Below are 22,761 nucleotides of genomic sequence, written 5' to 3' on the forward strand. Positions count from 1 at the left end.
TTATATTCTGCTCAGCATGGAATGTGTGTTTAATAGGCCTACAATAAGTAGCAATCAAATATGTAATGATGCAATATCTACAAGAAAAGATTTGTGAGCTTTTTATTTCGACTAAATTACACTCTAATTGATGTGGCCTATGCCCAAATTAGGGTTAGTTACCCTAACCCTAACCCTGGCCCACGGAGGATGGAACTTATTTAAAAGGTTACCCACAACCCATTATGGTTTGAAAAAATAGAGAAACTCACACTAAATTAGCCTATATATTTATTTTTACACGTATACATTTAGCTTATATACAAAAATGGCCATTTTTACCTGTCAATGTCCCCAAATATAAATGAGTACAATTTTATATAAAAAAAAGTTATGGAATCCATTATCAAAATAACCTCAAATAGGTAAAGAATACATTTCCATTGTGGTGTGTGTGATCAAATGCCAAGAGACTACTTTTACTATGAAGACTAAAAGCTGAAGAATAATTCGCCGGAAATGGGTTTCGTTATTCTATGCTGCTAGTCACTGCCACTATCCACCAACCGCGCGGTAGCTAGCTAGCAAGGGAGTAAAATGCTAGAAATGGCGATGACAGTAAGGGAGCAGCATGATTTGCTGTAAAATGGTTTCAAGTCAAATTGTCAAGACACTGGTGGCAAAATGAGAATGACGTCCAAGTAGGCCATCATTGTTAACGGTTTCAAACACCCCATCACATCTTCTTGGGAGAGTTTTCATCTCATCGGAGGAGGGGAGAAAATCTCACCGGAAGCATGGCTTCTCACAGCAACCAGGTAAATTAGCAGCTAACGTTAGCATGCAAAATAATGTTTTACGCTACCCTATTGGACTCACAAATAATCTTTGCATTTGTCGTCACTTCAACAGTGTTGCACATGCCCTGCGCTCGACACCATTGTCTGTTCTTTCATCGAAACGTTAGAGTACATGTGTCATTGTAGTGTGCTGGAAGTGCTTGCCAATGCTGCCATAAGGGCTAGGGAGCTGTTCCTCCATTCAAACGCCACCAGCATGGTGACAGGCCCCGTCTTCGCTCATTCAAATAGTCCACTTTCATTTGCGTTTCGCTGTAAATTGAGATTGTAATGAATGCCTTTCATTTCATTTATTGTAATCTGTGATGCAGCAGGTGTGATTATTGCAACGCTAACGTTACCCATTTGATAACGTTAATTCAAAAAAAAAAAAAAATGCTGCGTTCATGTACATAACCCACCTGCTCAATGCTGAGACGGCCCTATGTAATGAATAATTAGAGATCGTTTCATGTTATTGAAGAATCCAATCGTCGTTAAAACTCTGAATTTAGTTGATTAGATTCAATTCTATCACATTAAGTCATAGAGTAAGATGACTCTATAACGCAATGTAGCATTCTTGCTAGCTGCTTTTTGATAGGTGGTGTGCCATAGCCAGAGCTAGCTTGCTAGTTAGCTAAATAAAATGCGACAGCGTGGGCCATAGCTTAGCTGAAAGGGGTCTGATCTCGATGCAGTTTTAATTAGAAAAATACATTTGAACCTTGCACATCATTTGTTCTTGTGTGTGCAATGTCTTCAGTTGTCGTTGTGCCTTCAACACCTGTATTGTTAGATGAAACTGAACTCGCTAGCTCATAAGTTGTGTAATATTTCCAACAAGTTTGCCATCATGTGGATAGGCCCGTATTTTAAGAGCGACCAAGCACAGATGCTGAGTCAGTGGTCTGCTTTTCAATAAATTGAACTTACTAAATATTCTAAAACATTGTTAAGTGAACTTCTGCCTCGAAGCTGTCAGTCAAAATCGATTTAACAATATAGCTATGTCACTGTGATCCAGGCAGATAACACCACTCACTGGTGTTTGCTTGAATAGGTTTAAACTTCACCACAAACCTTTGGTATTCTATTTTAGATTTTAATTAATTGTGCAATATAATATAAATAGGTCAAACTAATATAGATCGTGTATCATCTGACATTGTGTCATATAATGTTTATGGGTCAAATGTCACTTATTGACTGCCTGCATCTTTTGGGATTTGGCAATCATAAGCCAAGTCTCAAAACATGGTGGTTTACTTGTTCTTCAGGTGTGTAGCATGCAATAAGTACTTAGAGTAATAAGAGGCCAATATATATTAGGCCTGGGCGATATGGCTGAAAGACATATCACATTATAACTTGATCATATTGATCGATATCAATAACTAATGATCATTTTAATGACCTAAAAAGACTAGGAATTACCATGCTTGATTTAAACACTTCTGTTTAACACTTAATATGACTTTCCACTGTTCTTCATTAATAAATACTCCAATGTCGATACAACAATGAAAAACACTCAAATATTGTAAATAAATATGTAACCGTGTTTGTGTAACAAACCCAGCTGCTAGATTCGGTGGTCCAGTCTCTTATCAATATATATTGAACATGTTGTATATTGATCAAAAGTCTATCATGATACGGTAATTTATTATTTATACTAATATATTTATTCATTTATTTATTTATTTATATATTTAAGAGTTGAAGTCCTTTTTAACTGATCTGTTCATCATAGTACTAGTCTTCTTGCTGCTGGTTCATTCCCAATATATTGAGTCTGCAACATAATTTGAAGGACAAACTATATGCCCTCAGCTGAACATACTCAAAAGTATGATTTTAGGACTCTGTAACCAAGGCAACCAGATCTCTTAGGATACCAACGATAGAACATGGGACAGAACGTGATGATACTGAATGCTGTTTAGGATGTGTGAGAATTCCATCTAGAAATACTTCCAAAATGAATTGGGTCGAGATTATTTAGATTGACATATTGTCAATATAAATATATATTCAAGGAAAAACTACAATAATGCCATCTGCAAGGAATTGGGCTGCAAATCAATGTTTTACCACAGATTTGGTACGACTATGGTATAGGGATGGGTCAGAATATTCGATTATTCAGAATTTGAATCCTCAGTTTGTGTGTGGGGGGGGGTTGCTCTGTAAAAATCACTGGATATGACATTTCTGCAATGTTCCTATGTTGAGAAATCTGTAATTTAGTTAAAGGAGGCATGTTTTCGCTGGTCCAACAGGCTCGTGAATCCAGAATGCTTTGTGAGCTTGGGCGGGGCTATGATCTCTCTGACATGGATGTTTCTATGCTCAGTAAGCCACAAAGGCATAGCATCGTTCAAAGACCAACGCTGTGTAGTCCCTGCTTACCTGGCCGATTTGGTCTGTTCTGGCAGGGTTTTTTTTTTCTATCGCAGATACATCTAGGTTTCAACAGTCAAGCAGGAATTCATTGGATGTCCATTTTTATGAAAAACATTTACATAAACATTCTAGCCTCAGTGATGGCTGCAGGATTCAAAAACCATCACCATAAATCTGCGTTGGTTGTTCTTAAATCCACCCGTGGCTAAGCTAAAGCTTAGCGTTGACAAGCTAGCTCTCAGCCGAGTCAATCGCTCTTTGCCATGGCCGTTGTCACGAAGGGATGGTGGAAAATGTATCTTTCAGAATGAATTTAAAAAAAAACTGCGATTACCATAACTTGTATATGTACAATTTACAGAATGTTGACTCCTGATGTTGAGCGGGGTTGGAAAATGTCCTTCTGGGTAATGTAAGTAAATGGCACTCTGGCGCAGATAACAGGAAGCCTGACACGACAGCCAGTGAAAAATTGCATATAACGATAATAAATATTGGAAAAATAGGACCTGGTTACATCACGTTTTATAATGTCAAAGTTTTGGGCTGCAGTTCTGCATCAATTCTGCATATAAATTACATTTTACTAAGAAAATGGCACCAAGTAAAAATGTACAGGAAGATCAGTTGCATTACTCATTACTTATTTTAAGAGAAACCATTCATCAACATCTGGTTTAGCAGAGGAGTGGAGGCAGTTAACCATATGTCCCCAAGTGCTTAACACCTAGGCTGGAGACCATCCTGATCACTTGACCTCACAATATGTTTTGCTACAGTGTTCAGTCTGGCCCTATCGCCGCCCACATAGATTTCAGTGAATCCAGTGGATACACTGGATAAAGAACAGTGAAAAAGTATTTTACGCTGAAAAACTAGTAGTGCTTACTCTTTTTTTAATAGTTGTTATTGAGTAGATCTGTAATAACTGCCCTTCTGGCTATGTTTACTCTAGTAATGTTAACATTACCGCTCATTTTATTGGTAGACGCCGTTACTGTATTGTCAGTTGCTGTCACAGTTGCTGATTGGCCCTGAGTACATTGTAATTTCAGGAAATCCATGTGGGCACCTAGAGGTCCAGACTGATCACGTGACCTTACATGATCAGGATGTTCTCCAGGCTACTAACATGGGGGGATTTTGGATTTAGACCTGATGAAAGTGTACCGCAAAGGGACAAGATTGAAGTTGTGTGCAAGATCTGCTCATGTGTGATCCGCGTAAAAGACGGGCAGACGACCAATCTACATGACCCCTTGCGTGTGCGCCTCGCAGAAGTTAATACAAATGATGATAAACAAAATATCACAGAGCATAGAGCAGGATTGTGAACGTTAACAATTCATACTTTGCATGTGACGTCACAACGACTGGCTGGCGGGCAAGAACTCCAGTTTTTCACCTCCCATACGACAGTGTTGTTAACCCATCCGTAGGCTTTCAATTTTTGTGCGGTATAAGGTGACGGATTCTCAATGAGATAAATGTAAATATCTTCAAAATCCAAGTGGTAGAGTCTTTGCCAGCTTCAAAGCAATGAATACATCAGCGGGTGCTGTGTATGAAACACAAGTTCCGAGTATGTTTGTCTTCTATTCGTATCTAATTTTAACATTTTGTGACATATGGTCTAAATAGTTGATTGATTGAAGTATCGGAAATCTGCAAGGCTGCAATTCCCCTGGTTGGCCGTTGTTCGTCGCCATTTTGCCAACGTTTGTTGCCCTCCAGGTATCCATGGTAGTCACGTGACCGCAAAGTATGAATATATGTAAATTTACAATAGGCAAAATGTGTCGGCTGACTAACTTTTAAAAATTAGGATATCAATGCTGCGCGCCTCCTCTTTGCAATGGAAGTTGTTTAAGATATAAAACCATTTCATTTAACATAGACACTAAAACAGATTTTTGTTTTTAAATAAATATTAGAAAACAAAAATTCATGTATCCCGCAGTGTGCCTCTCTGGTATTGAGCGGGTCTGCAGGATCGCACTCTACACAACCCAGTCAGTAAAAAAGTGCAAGGTCACGGTCACGTACGACTCCGTAGTCAACGCTGTCCAAGCATCGGTGGTGATGGCAACTTTCTCCGCTAAGGGATGGTTGGGGGCGGGGGCGGGGGCGTGGCATCACGATGGTGGCTCTTCATCGTGATGTCTGTCAGCCATCACGATGGACGATGACATTGTCCATCGGCACAAGCCTAGTGCTAACTTAATCTCGTTCAACAAATCTCTGATCCTGTTCCACTAGTTTTCTCAGTAAACCAAAAGTAAGGTCTAGAAATAGCCTACATTGGTTCTAAACACACAATCGATTTTAAGATTTAGTTTGTTGTTTCCTGGTTTAAAATACAAATTTTCTTGCTAGGCTTGAAGTACACAGTTAATACATGCAATCAATAATCAGTGGGTTACTGCATTTTTAATTTTTGACCAGGTCTCTTGTCTTGATGGCTCTTCAGGTCTACATCACTTCATTTGCTTACATGATGAAGGTCAAAAGGTGAAGGGCTGGCCTTGCATACACTGACAAACATCTAGCTGGATAGTGTATCCGTAAACTCCCAGTGCATCACTCTCCTGCCACGTGTCGTTAAGATGGCAGGTTTTCTAATCATCTGACCATACATGAGCAATTGCCCTGTTTCTGATGAATTGCTTTTCCCCTTTGGGCTGTCTTCAGGTCCATATTACGCATTTAGCTGTTGGAGAAGCACCTCACCAGACTTTTAAAGATGCAGACTGCACAGTCAATCCTAGGATCCGTCATTGTATTCCTTAAAGAACATAGTCTAGCTAGAGTCTTCAGATACAGGAATTGCATATTAATTATGGGAAAATTTAAATAAATGGACAAAAAACCAAGCAAACGATTATGACTTTGATAATGAGCCTATGTAGCAGCCACAAATTGCCAAAGCTCTTATAACTTGCCCTTCTAATAACTTGTTGGTAATTTCTCAAACATGCAGTTGTCGCAGTTGTCTTTCGTTGACATTTTTACTTTCATCGTCAAAAATCAAGGGGCTTGTCAGCACAGGCCCACTGTCAATCATGCTCTAAGATCGACCCAGCGCTTTTGCCTTTTCTGGTGTTCTACCCTCCAGAGAAGCACCTGGTTTATTTTCAGGTGTTTAATGTGCATTGCGTTTGTCCTGGAAAATGTGAGACATTTTGCACAGTGAATAAAAGGCAATTTTGTTGCCTGCTAATTTAAATGATTCACATACTTTTGAAGCTTTCTATCTGGGGAAACCTTTGCCCCAAACCTCTTCTGTAGCAGTATCTGCTTTAACTTCAATATGTTTTAAATCTGTGCTGTAGACTGGTGGTGGAAATTAGACTGGTTGGCCACCAGTCTAATACATAATTGGGAAACCATGTGGGTGCTTTGGGTGAATCATGTGCTTCACATACATATAATGGTTTGAGTTAACAATGAGATTTTGACACAGACTGCAATCAGTGTCTGTTTTCAACTGCTGCTGCTCATTTGTATCATAGAGAAAGGGAGGTGATGAACATATCCGATGGCTGATTAAACCATTGGTCAATCTTCGTAATGTGGCTGTCTTTTTGTCATCTTAAACAATCTAACTTGGTGAATTTATAGTATTTCGACTAACCTGTTTACAAAAGACTCCAATAAAAACTGATTATAGAACAGAAAAGAACTGAGTGTCCGACAACACTACATAGATGTAAATATACTTTTCAGTCAAGAGACAACCAAAAATATGCCAAGTACTTGAGGTAAACCGCAGTACACCTAAAATAAACGGATAATAAAGTATGGTTGTATATAGATAGATTGATATCTATAGATGCGTGAATGTGCCAGCCCTACCTTATAACTGTGATGAATGCATGGAAATCATGCAGATGGATAATATGCCATAATCCTGTTTAACTGAACAGCAATAGAAGCTTAGTGTGGCACGTTTGGCATGTGTGTGGAAAGGGGCACAGGGACATTCTTTCTGTTGTGATGGCCGACGTCATTAGGCCATTGGATTATAGTTGACTGTTAGTTGCTTATAGTGCCATTTCAGTGTTGCAGGGCCTCATTTGCAAAGACGTGCATAATATGCTTGAGTAGCATTTTCTATGCCTGACTTCTCAACATTTAATGCTGTGACAGGATTAACTGTGCTGGCACTAAGTTAATTGCATCTTTTCTCAAGTGTAGCTGACATTTACCTGTAACACCCTGCACCACCAACAAACTATACAGGATTAGAAAATGCTCCTAAAATGCAATCTGTGTTTTAGGGTTAGTAATGTATTTAGTAATGTTATAATTTGCAGTGTTTGTGTTTGTTTAGAAAAAAAGATGCACCAGAACATTTATTTGCAATTACATTTTTTTCTTTTTCTTGCATACTCAAGTTAGTAGACTCAGTCTGGACCTTTTGGGGATTAACCTTTTATTTGTATTTCTTTGTTGGAAAATTTATAAGTGCATTAAAAATGAAACGCATTGTGCGAATGCAAATTACCAGTTCACCCTTATTATTCCCCTCCGTGAGTGAGGGCTGGCACTAACATTTTACATTTGAGATTGGGAGATTATTGGGGAATACTTAAAGTAAGAAATAACATTGCAAGCTCGTTCATCATGGAAATATATATTTTCCATTAGTTTAAGTTTGACTCAAGTGAATTGCCTGCCAATCGCTTAAATTTGGATCATGCCCTTGTTCACTTCATTTGGTCAATTGTTTGCTTGATGGGATTGCTGATCGTGCAACGCATTCAAAGGATTGGCTACGTTTCAGTAAAGCCAAAGATAAGGAGGAAGCTAAATGCAGATTATGCCCAAGTTAATTTGTTGTAAGGGTGGGGGGAACCCCAACGACAATGCTTGAGCACAACGACTATTGTGGGACAGGAGAGATTGAAATATAAGGTAGATAAATAAATGGGTACTACGGTGGAACAATACTGCATTTTCCATGGTTAAAATAGCCTGTAAGACTGTAAATTACTAAATACATGGAACATACACAAAACAACATAATACAAAAAAGACCAGTTTTTGTTAAGAATTTATTGTTGTCCTGCCTGTCCACCAAATAATATAAAAGTGTACATATAAAGACTCCATTCATTTAGCAGTCTCGACTGGTATCGATGTCAATAAAAATGAACGACCCTCTTCAATAAGCACCACAAACCTGGTTATAGATGTTGTTGTATTTTGGTTTATCCTACTCCTTGATACATTTTCTCCCATTATGGCAGCATTGATCTGAACCAGAGCTTTTTGCTGTCAATTATGCATGCTCAAGATTAGACGACGTGTCGAGTCGTTTTGACAGATTTCTAGGCATTTTCTCTTTTGTAGTTGTAGTTGTTTCCAGTTAACTCAGTGAATCTAGTCGTCAGGAACATCCCTACTGTCAATGGAAGGCATGTGCTGGAGCTTTTCAGCCACAGAGTTACTGGGATTAAGTTAATTATAGCCAAAAGAGGAAAGCTGGTTGTCTTCACAAAGACAGCCAGCTCCTCTGAGCTGAAGAATCCTCATTACTAGCTTCAGCAAATGACGAGATGAGTGTGCCTGAAAGAATCTGTAGGTCTAAAGTACACTGCCTTTTCAGAAGACAAATGTTATTGATTTAGTGTCCAAAATATACTTAAAACATTGATTGTAGTTAGTGTTTTGTGTTGTCCAACCAATATGATTGCATTATTAGTTTGACTTTTGTTTAGGGAAGAGTCCGTCCCCAGCAATAGTGTTGAGGACAGCAACGCCCATGATCCAACGCTATTTCAAAAAGTCATCAAACTAGGTCTTTGTTATTGTCTTGATTGAGAGACCCCCAGTGGCAGCAATCACATGTTGCTTTTAAATTACATTTAATTTATAGTACTACTACTAAATATTCTGTCATAATGCTGTTGGCAATGTCTTTTTTTCTTCACAGTACATCTTTGGGGAATTTAGCCCTGACGAAATCAATCAGTTCTTTGTAACTCCACGCTGTTATGTTGAGGTAAGGAACATTTGTATTTAATATAACTTTGGATTGCATGTGAAAAACTAAATTGTAAACATTTGAAAGACAAAACTTTTGTTTAATATTGCCTGTATTTACCATCAACATTATTTCAGATTATCTCCGATCTATCAAGGAGAATCGTTAACATTACGATACATCTGGATGATTAGAATTGACCAATCATTTTTATATTTGTTGTTGAACTTGACAGTCAAACCCACAATGTATTTGAGTACTAACCTCTTGACCTCAACTATTCTTTTAGCTTCCTCCATTCAATGACAAAGTCCCCTGTGTCAGTCAGTCTACTGGTAAGTCAACGTAATGTTCATCAGTTACTTTTTAAAATGTATAAGCAGCACCTGTCCTATTGGAGGTATGCAAATAATTCCATGTCATGACTTTATGATTTTACTTGAGTGTTTAAATTATTTAAGAAAGCTTGAGTTGGTTGGACTATAAATAGCAGACTGATAGCTCTGTTTAAGCAGAGAATTAGTAAAGTTAAAACCAACCTCATCATTCCTTAAATTTAAGCCACCAATGTGTCAGTTTTTTTTAATTTCAGTGGCAGCCTCTTCATATAACAATTGATCCTTACCTTGATTTGTATTGATTATTTAGGAAGTCACTGCACTCCTGCTGTACCTTACATTATGGAGTCTATGAGACGGCAGGTTTGCGGTGAGTTTGGGGTCTGACTTGAATAGGTGTCGTACTTCTGCTTACAAATTTAAATCCAGGATTATATAACTGGTGGCTTTCTAAACAATGTCCATATCTTTTCCTGCCTGTTTGTTTCTTTAGAGCTCTGCATGCTCTGACACTCGACAAAATTATATATTTTTACCCTCTTTTTTTGTTGTTGTAAATAATGCTTTAACTCTGCAACTGGGGTCAGGTTTGAATGTCTTTTTACCTCTGCGAAGAACTGAGCAGTCCCATCTTAACCTTACTGACATGGGCATAGTTTTTGGTTGCTAACATCTGTACAGCTTCTGACTTCAATTTAGCTGTAATTTCAATCCAAATGCAGATTTGACTGCATTTTAAATCTCTAAATACTAACAATTGGCCCATTGACTGATTGAAGTCCATTCTTTTCCTACTTTGACTTGCTATACCTTGGTCTGGGAGCCATGTTTCAAAGACTCCTCTCGCATCCTTTTGAAGGGCACATGATGATTTTTAACTGACTTGCACCTACTAACGTTTCTCCTTTTTGGTCTGTTTACAAAATCTTAAATAACCTATCATTTGAATGTTGAGTGACTCTTATTGATGTGGTTTATCTCTATGCTCTGTTAAGAAATCACTTTATAGCTCTTAATAAAATAATTTAATTTTATTTAAAATGTTTAATATGACTTGACTTAAGTAAACCGTAAGCACAAATGTAAATGTAAAAATATACACGTTCATGTTTGATCTTATTTGTCAAGCTCCTTCGGCAATTAGTTAATCTAGGAATTGTATGTGTACATTTTGATTTGGTTTGCCTTCTTGGCTTACTTCTTGGCTTACTGTCCACATGTTCCTAGTTTGTCATTTTGGCTTTATTGAAAAAGGAGCGTCTTAACCAAATCAAACTACTTATCAAAGTTCAGCATTACATAGTAATATTTTTTTTGGAATCTAATAGGGTAAATCTCGTATCTATTGTGAAGGAGAGGCAGGCAGAAATCTTTTTTTTTTCTTAAATGTCTTTGCTGACTTAATGTCGTTCACAGCAGAAGACTACCAGCCCATTGCGTTTGGCGTGGATGAGGTGATGGATACTACTCCTGTCGGGGTGAAGGACCCTCTCTTCAAGGTGTCCAGCACCCTCAACCCCCAGGCTCCAGAGTTCATCCTGGGCTGCCCGTCGGCACAGAACTCCCTGCAGTCGGCCGGCCCACCTGCGGACGTCATGGACTGCGTCCACTTTGACATGCTGGACGGTCCCGACTCGGAGGCGTCCACTGTCGACAACCACCAGTCCTGCCAGGACGGAAATGATGGTCAGGATGGCAATGACGGTCAGGACAGCCAGGACATGGACGGCATGTCTGGAGGCCTCGGGCCCCGGGAGAGAAGGAAAAAGAAAAAACGTCCCCCGGGATACTACAACTACCTTGAGGGGTCTCCCGGGTACGCCGGAGGCGGTGGAACAATGGCAGACGGCATGCCCGTGCCAGGGCTGCTGAATGGACATACACTCGGTGCCCCAAACCACAGTGTTGACAATGTGGTTGCCAAGGCGCTGTCGGGCGCCGAACTTTCCTCCTCTGGCCCTGTCTCTGTTGCCACACCAACAGCTGTGGCGGCGCAAGCCAATTTTGCCCCCGCGGCCACAGTCGACCAGAGGACTTGTATTAGCCCTGGCCTCTCCTCTTTGGACTTAACGGGCAGAGCCGCCTCTTTATTGGACGGTAACAATGCAACGTCCTCGTCGTCCGCCTCCTCTCAGAGCAGTGGGGTGACCGAGGAGCCCCAGACGGCCGATCAGCAGCCAGACCAATCAGGCCTACAGAGTCCGAAGCGTCTGGACAGCGGTTCACAGAGCCCCTTCCCCTGCCCAGTGTCCCCCGTTCCTGCCGCGGCTTCGGTGGCCAGCCCCGCGCCCTCCTCGGATACCGCCGCCACCGAGCCGGAGGAGGCCGGAGACTTTGGGGTGGCCAACGGGCTGGCCGAACCCGACGCTGTGGACGGTATGGACGCACACGCGGAGGACCGATGCAAGGCGTTGGGGCCCACTCTGCCAGCTTCCCCAGACTCTGTGGCCCCGCTAGTTTCCGAGCAGCTTCACGCGTCGTCCGCCCCTTCTGCCAACCCTCCCAAGTCCTGGGCTAGCCTTTTCCACAAATCCAAGCCTCCGCCTGGGGGACCTCAGGCGTTTGTTGAGGTGAAGAACGTGGTGGAGGTCGTGGCGCCCTCCCCAGTGGTGCCAAAGCAACCAGAGAAAGCCGGGGAGGTCAAAGAAAGCCCTGTCCATGTGTCAGAGGATCCTTTGGCCCCTAAACTTGCAGGTAGTGTTATGACCACATGCACAGTTTATCCTCTCGAGATTGCCGCCTGTAGATGTTTGGGTTCAATCGTTTCAAATGCGTGTCTGGAAACAGCCACACATGATTGCTTCTTTACAATGTTTGTTCCTCCCCACCAGATGGCAGCATTGAGTTGGTTGTGCTTTCTTTGCACCCTCTAACAGTGGATATTATTGTTATTATGGGTCCTAGAAATGTGTAGGATTATGTATTCATTATTTTAAAAAAAACTACAATGATTTATGGTTAGTATAATTGTATGTAATGAGCAGTAAGTGTATATAATCAGCTGTATTACCTGCCTTGAATGCTCATTGTATGTTAAGTTGAGTTAACAATTTGAACGCTAGGTGTTGATGGTGCATACAAGATTCCATCTGTTACTGGATACATTTCTGGATCCACCATTTTTGAGCCTTACCCAATATTGATGGGGTTGTGCTTAAAGAGTTTACTCGTTTGAATCGTTTGAAGTTGTCTTTCATTATATTAGTTAATTTCACTCGAGGATTTTGACGATAATGAAGTTAGCAGGCAGCTGAGCAATTTAATGAGTTGAGTAAGAGCCATATATCTGATGTGGTGAAGCCCAAACAAGCCTTCTGCCGGGGTCTGTATACAAACGCAGCTGGCTGGGTTTCCCCCGACCGACATGTAACAGTCACAGCCTAAATGTTTACGTTAGTATGATCGGATTCAGCCGACCCCAGGAGTGAACTCAAAGGGCCTCTGGAAACAAACTTTTTCAGAGCTCTGCAGACCAGAATGGAGGCTAATTAGAGTCACTTGTAAATGTCAGCTTTAAGTTGCCTTGACTCTCTAATAATAATGTGTGCTTAGACTGGTCCATCTGGGGGAACATGACTAGTCATTTATTTTTCACAATGCAAATGTGATCATTTGACTTGGCTATTGACCTGCCACATTTTTGTTGCACATATTAGTGTTCTATGCATTTTTTGGAGATGTTTGTGCGGTGTATATATTGTGTTGAATACATGTCCACATTACCATGGTAGTGGTACAGACTGTCCTTGCTCCCACTCATCCAAACCTATTGTGTCATTTGCAAATGAGGCCAGAGTGGAATAAGGGGCATGGTGGCTTTTGGGTAACCGCGTGTACACGCCCGCATAATACAAAACCGATGTGTTTCGGAAGGGTACATTTAATTTGACACTGCATGGAGATGTTGATTGTTTTTTTAAACCATTTTTCATTTCCAGAACTTATTGACAATGTGAAGTTGATACACAAACCAGTGTCCTTACAACCGAGGGGACTGATCAACAAGGGGAACTGGTGTTATATCAACGCTGTATCCTTTTACATTCATAATTGTGCCCTCTGGCTTACTGTTAACCTGATATTCTCTTGATATCTACACCTATACAGGTCATGTGAATGAATCCCAATATTTGCAGAGAATTTCCCATTTTGTCTGCTCAATACCATATTCACTTGAAGAGAATGGGCAGAGTTAAATAATTGCCCGGTCTCAACAATATATTGCTTCTGTTTGGTATGCAGTGCAATATGAGATGAGCGATGTAATGGTTTCCACCGTTTTGTGATGTCACGTCTTAACATTGGATGACATTGTAGAAGGACGCCAAAACAAAGCCAGGAAAATCCCTGGTTGTCTGGTGTTTTAATCTAACCAGATCTGTATGTGCAAAGTGATGACAAAAGAGAAACGCTTTCCCTATTCCCTGACAAGTCTACAGTTGGGAGAGGAGCATCTTCATGACTAATACAAAATGACATGTTTTGGCCTTCTATATTTCATTCCAGGCTAATTCAAATTGCAGGCCTCTTTTTTAATGAATGCTCTCATCTGTAAGTTTAGTTTCAATGCAGCCTATGGTAGTCAATGATGCATTAATCGCAATGAAGAGTAACTGTTTCATCTTAACTCAGTTTTCAGACCCTACAGGCGCTGATTGCATGCCCCCCCATGTATCACTTAATGAAGTCCATTCCTCTGCATAATGACTCCCAGAGACTTTGCACCTCCACACCCATGATAGACAACTTGTAAGTAACCTGGGACTCCTTCCTTCATCACACAAAGTTTTATTCAGATGGTGTTTCATTGTGAATGAGCAATCGTACCTTGATGAGTAACCATCACTGTGCATATGTCTCTGCTCCCAACAGTGTTAGGCTTGTAAATGAGTTCAACAACATGCCCGTGCCATCAAAACCCAAACATCAAGGTAAGTTGGTCTGCCTACATCCTGACGTCCTCAAGTTTGGCTTTAGCTTTTTCTCATTTTGTTATTAATGCTCTTGTTCAATTCTCAGCTGCTGGTGATAAGCTAGTGAAAGACATTCGACCAGGTGTACCCTTTGAGCCAACGTACATTTATAGACTACTTACACTCATCAAGTCAAGTCTCTCCGAGAAGGTAGGATTTTTGCTTCACCATTGTACCCGTATTATAACCATCATGAACCCTTTTTTCTTTTCTACGTACTACTTTCTATCTGTGTAATGTGCAATCAGTAAACAATGTTTTTTCTAATTGCTGATGATTAATTCATGATTCAAATTGAAACTATTTGATGGATTCAGCACAAGTTTTGTTCGTTTGATCTTATCTTGCTTGTTCAGCCCATTCCATGAACACTCGCACAAGTTCCCGGTTGTCTCGTGCGAGTGCATCATGCGTGTGTTGCGTCAATGCGGTTGTGGTGATTCGAGGTGAGGATACAGTTTAATTGGTGCGGGCAACGGTGTTGTGTTGTCAGGGTCGGCAAGAGGATGCGGAGGAGTACCTCGGCTTCACTCTCAACGGACTGCATGAGGAGATGCTGGCCTTGAAGAAACTGATCTCGCCTCATGAAGACGGTACGTGCTCATCGCAATGATTGGAATTCAATGAAACATAGAAGGGTCTGATGTCAGAGAAAAAGGCCTGAACCACATGACTTTTTGCTTATTGGTTTGTTCTGTATTTGCCATGTTTGTTATATTTAGACACAAACATATATGTCCACGTTGTCATGGTAGCTGTGATTGATGGCCACCCTTCCTAGGCATGGTACACCAGTCCCATGCTCTTACTCATCCATACCAATTGTGTCGCTTGAGGTCAGAGTGAAAATAAGGCACATAGTGTCAAATGTCTTGTTGCCAACAAACAGTCCAAATGACTCCAAACACATTTGGAGAGTCCATTATTTAATTTACAAGGTAAATAGTTTTCACTGTACCATCACAAAAGATAATATTTTATATTTTATGTTTTTTATTTTGCTACATACCTTTAAACTCTTAGTTTTGTAGACAAGTGAACTCGGATCTCGGAACTCGGATATAAGTGGGGAAAAGAAGTTAGTTTAACTTTGTTCAGAGGTAACTTGTCCATTTAAACCACCACTACTACTACCATTGTTTATTGTCATTCTCTTTGGACCCCCATCAGAATCCCCCACCCGCAACGGCCCTGCGTCCCAGCCCGATGAGGAAGATGCTGCTGACAAACAGGAGGAAGAGAGCGAGGAGGAGTGGGAGCAGGTTGGACCCCGAAACAAGACCTCCATCACACGCCAAGCTGACTTTGTCAGCACTCCCATCACTGATATATTTGGGGGACACATCAGGTATGCTGTAGGCTTTTTAACACATCTTCTATAACCTTATCTTGCCTTTGGCTTCCAACTTGTATTCCTAAGCGTGATCCTCTGTGTAATGCGTGTAAACACCAGAGAGCCAGAATAGTATTGTGCCATGGTTATCTGGGTCCCTAGGGCCTGTTGCTGCTAAGGACCAACCTCAGTATACACTGTACCATCACAAACAACATTGCTATAGAGTGCGTCTAGCCAGACTCCAGACCTTTGGGTTTCAGCTCTTGTCACAATAACAGCCCCTGTGGTTCGTCTGTGGTCCGCAGCCTTAAATGCCAAAGTTCTACGTTTTCACGATTGCAAACGAAGAGTCTCCAAACTAGTGGAGTAAGCTTGTAGCGTCAGTGTCGGCAGCCTAAATGTCATGCTGTACGAGGTCCTAGCTGGGAGAGTTCCAAGTCCCCACTCGTTTTCCAGAGGATGGTTTACCCTGGTTCCATATCACCCGGGTAGAAAGGCAGTGTTGGATGGGTTAAGTGGTCATGGGGTCTGGTTTGCACTCTGGCAGGGATAGTTTACAAAAACCTGGATTTGATTAAATGCAATGATAATTCCGGAGGAGAACCAGAATTCTGATGACATGCTAAAATATGAAATACTAAAATAAGTATTTTCAGTCAGAACTGCAGAATGTATTTTAAGGTCAATGTTTAACACTATAATTTGTCAATGATAATAATTTGTATAGCAGGCATGACGAGTCCATGACTACTCCTCATTGTCATTGTCTGCGTTTCCCTGTTAGATCCGTGGTGTACCAGCAGAACTCTAAGGAGTCGGCCACCTTGCAGCCCTTCTTCACCCTGCAGCTGGACATCCAGTCCGAGAAGATCCGCACGGTCCAGGAGGCCCTAGAAACCCTAGTGGCCCGGGAGTCTGTCCAGGGCTACACCTCGAAGACTAAGCAGGAGGTATGGCTGTTGTGCACCGACTCCGGTCCTCTCCTCCCCTGTGTTTATAGCATTGCTGTGGGCAGAAGCTGGCTTAAAACATAATGTACAACGATTGTTCTCGGAGGTTAGCAATGGGCAAGCCATAACTCTGAGCCCAGTCAAGTACCCTTCAGAGGAAAAACAAAAAACACTTCTATAAACATGCAAGGAATAAACAGAAGTTTGTAGAGTAGCCAATATCTTTATTAACTTTAGTCGAGTCATTAATAAAAATAATGACTTGAATAGAAGTAAAAGTAGTCATCCAAACAATTTCTGGTGTAAGAAGGTATCTAGTGAAAAGAACACTCAATTTCTGTGTTGCTTCATACGATCTGATTCATTGTAGAAATAAGCACGGTAAGAGAAACTTTCCGTGCCCAATATAAAATTGTAAATGTTTGTCCAATAGAAATTAAGTAAGGGATAATGTATAGAATGCTGGTCATTATCGGGAAATAAGCCCAGACAGGGCGAACAGGACACCGACACGAAGCGGAGGTGTCTTGCTTCGCCCTGAAGGGGCTTATTTTAGATAATGACCGGAGACCGGCGTCGTTCTATACATTATCCCACTTATTACATGACTACTTGCCATAACGAACAAAATAACTTTACACGCTGTGTCTTTGTGGGGCTGTGACAGCCAAAGCAATGACCAATCAGCCCCTTTGGCTGAGGACCCAAACACAATGTGCATTGATTAAAAATGGAGAAAAAATAAAAGCAAGGAGCGGCATATAGCAGACTTTATTAAATGTAACTGGGCTGTCCCCCTGGGCTTTGTCGCCCAAACTGTGGAAGCGGGATTGGCAGAGCTAAAGGTGGGATGGGGTATCGTATGTGCAGCAGGACTTTTGAACCATGTCCTGCGGAACCCAGAGTACAGCTTCGTTCCTATACTTCTGTAATGTAGTAGTAGTAATCTGTAATGATACTTACTTCTCTTCCTCCATTTATTATGTATTATTCTTATGTATTTGGGAATGTATGGTCATGTCAAAGTAAAAGATTGTTAGACACACGCCTTGCATGCAGTTTGCCATGCAGCTTGACAATACTGAGGATGGTATATTGAGTATAATGGCTTGTCTTTCAAACACAGAACGGCTTCCCATATATTGTCAGCTTTGTCATCTGCTTCATAGCAAAGCAAATTTGCAATGGAGTTGGCTACATAGTGTTTTTCCACATTGAGGATGTGAATCAGCCTCGTTTTAGAGGCAGTTAATAACTTGCCTTTAGTTTTAACTTGCCTTTGGGACTTTAACAGGCCCGCATAGCAATCCTTCAGTCAACATCAAAGCTTCCTGTATTCAACTTTTAGATGGCATTGCACTTTATGGGTCCTTTTGAGGCTGAGACGGTTTCCTTCCGAAGCACTAAAGGGCCTTCTTTCTATCCCGTCATAGATTGAGATCAGTCGGAGAGTGACTCTGGAAGAGTTGCCCCCGGTGCTTGTTCTCCATCTCAAGAGGTTTGTGTTTGAGAAGACTGGAGGCTGCCAGAAGCTGACCAAACACATTGACTACCCTGTTGATCTGGAAATCAGCAAAGGTACGAGCCCTCAGTTATGCAACGCCACCAATGACATCAAATCATTTTTTTGGTTTACTTCACGGTGACTCAAATAAAAAAACGCCTCCCTCCTGCTGCAACAACAGGAAGGCAACATATTGTCACCGGCTTTTGGGGAGTTATTCCTTGAACATTTAAGATCTAGACATCCCATGATGACCAATGGCGATTTCTACAACTAACTTCTGACTACTTACTACTTCTCGCTACACTTAAGTCTGTATAATTGGAAAACTTCTCTCTATGTAGGGGAGTTGTTTAATGGCGTCGTTCTGGACACATGCAATAACATGCGTTTCACATCTCCAATGTTCCTGGGTGAAACTTTTTTTATAAAGAGTTGACGGTTTCAATACATTTTGACAAAGGGATTGAGTGCAGTGATATGAAGTTCCATTGTGCACGAAGAGGTTATTGATTGTAAAAACAGCTACAGTACTAGGATTCTGTCACAACGCTCTAGAGATATTTGTATTTATACATTTCTTTCAGATCTGTTGTCCACTGGAGTGCGGAGTAAAGTGGTGAAAGGCCTCAGAATGTACAGGCTATTTGCAGGTGTGGTTGGAATTCTTTTCATGATTCCTCAGTGAAAAATACTGATAGTTTCTTAACTTTCAATTTGATGCACTCTGTTACTGGCACCAGGGCAGATATTAATGACATGGTCTGACTTTGTTTTCCCTTCCCAATCCCCCACCCCCCCAGTTGTCTATCACCACGGAAACAGTGCAACAGGCGGCCATTACACTACAGATGTCTTCCACATTGGTCTGAACGGCTGGCTGCGCATCGACGACCAGGCTGTGAAAGTAATCAACCAGTACCACGTGGTGAAGCAATCCGCGGAGCGCAGTGCATACCTGCTGTACTACCGCCGGGTGGACCTGCTGTAGACGTCCCTTCTCCCCTCCCATCCCACCCAACCCCACACTAACACACACTCACACAAACGCAGACACCTGCTCATTCGCACCCAACACAACAGTTCTCAACTTTTTTAGTCACCACTTTCAAATTGCTCTCCACTACTCAGATTCTCACACCCACACCCCATGAACAAGAACACTGCCCTCTTCTCTTGTAAGTTTGATTTCTTCTCCCCCCCCCCCCCCCCCCTTGTCCTGCTTTCCAGAGAACCAGCTGTTCCTTTACCTTGTCCCTTGCATTGTTTTTGTGGTTGAGCGAGCGAAGTGCGCTGCATTCAAAAAGAGTGACAAAGTCCCCCCCCCCCCGTCCCCCATCCCGTCCCCAGTGACTGCTTTCTCTTCTCTGTGCACCACTGCTGTTTTTTTATGCTACAAGGAGGGACTGTTATAAGGTATGGGGGATTTCTGGGGAGGGGTGGATGTCGTATATCGGGACAGCGTTACCTCTAACTGAGCTTACAGCTTGGTTCATATGGAATCACACAACTACCACACTGGGCTGCAGTTGGACCATTGGGATTATTTTTTTGTTTTGTTTGGATTACCTTCCCAATTCTTGGTTGTTTTTTTTCACTTGAAAGAAAGATGTCTTGGACTGATCAGTGTTTTGCGGAATCGTATGGGGAAAACGGTTGTGGTATCGAATTGGCGGCAGACTAACAACCCAGACAGAATACGCCGTAGAGCATTGAGGAAAAAACGAGTTGAAGGAGAAGCCCACCACCAGCAAACTACATGACGTCACTGTGCACGTCTCTGGAGGTTCCCCTCGCTGCCGCCATCTTCCATTCCTCCTTTAGTTTCTCTTTTTGGTTTTGTTTTTGATGCTTTTTAAAACTTGGTAAGACATGAGCCACCTGAGGGCAAAGTAAGGAGGTTTTAAAATTAACCTGAAAACTGCTTCCTTTGATTGAGAGAACCGTGTTATTTTCGAGGGGTTTAGATTTTTAAGCGCTTTAGAAAAAGATAATGAGAAGCCTCCGTGGACAAAAGCTAATCAACGATTAAAGGCAAGAACACAAGGATGCACATTTTTGTGTAAATATATTTCAAATAAAATCAAGGTAACTCTAATTCAGCACCTGGCTGGCTCCTGTGCTTGGCCGCAGGCTCTGAATAATGGCCCTGAAAGTATGGCGACCAATGAAGATGAGTGCCATTTGCAAATTCCATCCTGCTCTTGATCAGTATGCATTTCCTTCTCCATGTATTCCTTTTCCATCGTTTTCTGTTTTGGCCGAAATAAGGTTTCAGCGGTGTATACGTAACATCCATGTTATTCTGAGCCACATCGCTCCTGTACTCCTTAAAATGGCAGAAATGAGGGGGGCTGCCTTATAGGTTCATGATGTAATTGTTTTCACTCTCAACGAGCCTGGTCCTTTAATGGCAGCATCTGTGGATATAATGTCTGTAAAGTGCTGGGACAATGTACCTAGTTTCTATAGATATTATGTTAGTTTCTTTTTTTTTGGGACCTCATTATGCTAGTCGAAGATGTAGGTATACCGTGGAAAACAAGTGGCACCTGTGCTTGGCTTAAAAAAAAATCCCCAAAATGTGCACACAAGTAAATTATTTTTGCTTTTGTCGAAGACATTGATTGATATTGCATTGCATCATTTATTGCATAATTTTTCTTTTGGTTACTAAAATATTGCTTTTGTCATTTGTTCGATGTTCCCTGTTCTTTCACCGCACTCCCAAAAAAGCCATGCCTCATGGAAATTTTGCATTGTAATTTCTAATACAAAAAATCTCCCAGGCTAAAGCACAACAATGAATAAAATTGAACACTTTTGCTTAAAGTTATTTCCCATTCTTTATTTACAGTAGATTTATTCTGATCTTTTGCTTTAAATACCAGCCGTCAAACTGTCAGTATTAAAAATAAAGCATTCATAAATGAGCTTCACCCACCTGGTTGCTCCATATCCATATTGTCAATATTAACTTTTTTCCAAAGAAAATCTGATCATTTTGTTGCTTTGTCCCAATTCCATATTCCTGGAGATTTATTGAAGTGAGGTACTCGGCTGCCAATGGTTCTTGTCTATTGTGGCAGTAACACACACTGCTGCAAACCACAAATTGGCCATTCATGCATTTTAGGTACTCGTATACAGATTCCTAAATTTGTCTTTTTTCGTTTCAAATTATAATTTAATACACTATATCTTGAAGAATAGTACCCAGGACTGTTTGTTTTTCATTCAATTCATCCTTTACCCCAATTAGAATGTTGGGGCTACTTCTATTCTGAGATACATTTGGTACTGCTTTAGCTGTATATGTTCTGTTGTGGGTTTCAAAAAGTTGCCAGGAAAACCAAAAGACATGGGCCCTGCTGCCTTCCATGGAATATTAAGAACATTTAACCTCCAAGTTCTATTGTCACAAAACTTTACAACACAACATGCAACATACGTCTGCTTCATTCCTTACAGGAAAGGTTTTTGTTTGATTGCTGATGAAATGAAATTTGCTAATGGATTTGTAACCATCTTTAATGTACCCATTGTGACATTTATTTTCCCTTTTTGAGGATGTGTGGGAGGTGAAAATGTAAAAAAAATAAAATAAACACCTAACCAGTCTGACTTGTAAACATTTTATCTTACTCATGTAAAATGTTTCAATGATGTCGTCACATTTCCAATGTGTGCTCCTAACACTTTGCCACGATTTAAGATATTGACCTGCAAATCAAAACCTATACTGTCCATTAAACTTAAGCCTTTAGCATTCTATTTTTGTTTGTTAAATTGAAAGGATGTGCAGAACGCAGTTTGCTAACAAAGCAGTCAGAGGACTACTTGGCTTTCTAATATATCTGCAGTTTCTACACCTTGGACTGGCCTACGGAACAATGTGCACAATTAACCAAAACAAAAATCGTTAAATAAAGGATGAGAAAAGAAAATATCCTTAAAGGTTGTGTTTATTTGTGCATTTGTAGCAAGTCCCCAAATATGTTTCAACCCCTTATCATTTGTCTCTTTTACCTGGTCTTCAAAGTAACTTAGTTTGTTGAATCGTCTTAACTAGCAAGTCCCTAGCACACCTTCTCGTGGCCTGTTAAATGGTGAACAGGATACATGCCACTTACTAAAAAATCTGTCAACCAAGTGTTTTCCTCCCTTGTAATTCTTACTAAATTACACATATGGCCAACTGTAGGAAAAGCAGTTTTTCACTTGCAAACCTGACTATTCCGATTGAAGCATTTTCTAAGCGTTAGAACACAACTACAAGCTGGCCTTTGACTAAAGCCAACAGCGTGGAAAATAAATTACAACCTTGTACACCCACTGATAGACCACCTATACTCAGAGGTGCCTCTTTCAACCACTCAAGAATTTGACGTTGATAGTTGCTTTGGCTCTGTCTTGCTTTTTTAAAGCTTTGAGTGGTTTGTTC

General features: G+C 41.0%; 1 protein-coding gene across 2 annotated transcripts; it reads left to right on the top strand.

The window, feature by feature from the left end:
- The first annotated feature begins 553 nt into the window (after positions 1–553).
- On the top strand, positions 554–21,938 carry usp10 (ubiquitin specific peptidase 10). 2 transcript variants are annotated; one of them, XM_084476250.1, is made up of 15 exons: positions 554–797; positions 9,166–9,234; positions 9,506–9,551; positions 9,865–9,924; positions 10,971–12,248; positions 13,493–13,584; positions 14,194–14,303; positions 14,427–14,485; positions 14,574–14,677; positions 15,021–15,120; positions 15,698–15,875; positions 16,648–16,813; positions 18,247–18,391; positions 18,905–18,970; positions 19,121–21,938. In XM_084476250.1, the coding sequence occupies exons 1-15, from the start codon at positions 777–779 to the stop codon at positions 19,306–19,308; spliced, it is 2,682 nt and encodes an 893-aa protein (XP_084332376.1). In that variant the 5' UTR covers positions 554–776; the 3' UTR covers positions 19,309–21,938. The 2 variants fall into 2 exon arrangements, with proteins under 2 accessions (XP_084332376.1, XP_084332377.1); XM_084476251.1 differs by having other exon boundaries at positions 10,974–12,248.
- Positions 21,939–22,761: the final 823 nt, after the last annotated feature.

This window comes from Micromesistius poutassou, assembly GCF_964030765.1.
Source record: "Micromesistius poutassou genome assembly, chromosome: 12".
Taxonomy (NCBI): domain Eukaryota; kingdom Metazoa; phylum Chordata; class Actinopteri; order Gadiformes; family Gadidae; genus Micromesistius; species Micromesistius poutassou.

Coding starts and splice junctions, on each gene's coding strand:
- usp10 (XM_084476250.1), top strand. CDS start 777: ATGGCTTCTCACAGCAACCAG. Junction 9,925..10,970: donor TATGAGACGGCAGGTTTGCG/GTGAGTTTGGGG, acceptor TGTCGTTCACAG/CAGAAGACTACCAGCCCATT. Junction 13,585..14,193: donor ACTGGTGTTATATCAACGCT/GTATCCTTTTAC, acceptor CTCAGTTTTCAG/ACCCTACAGGCGCTGATTGC.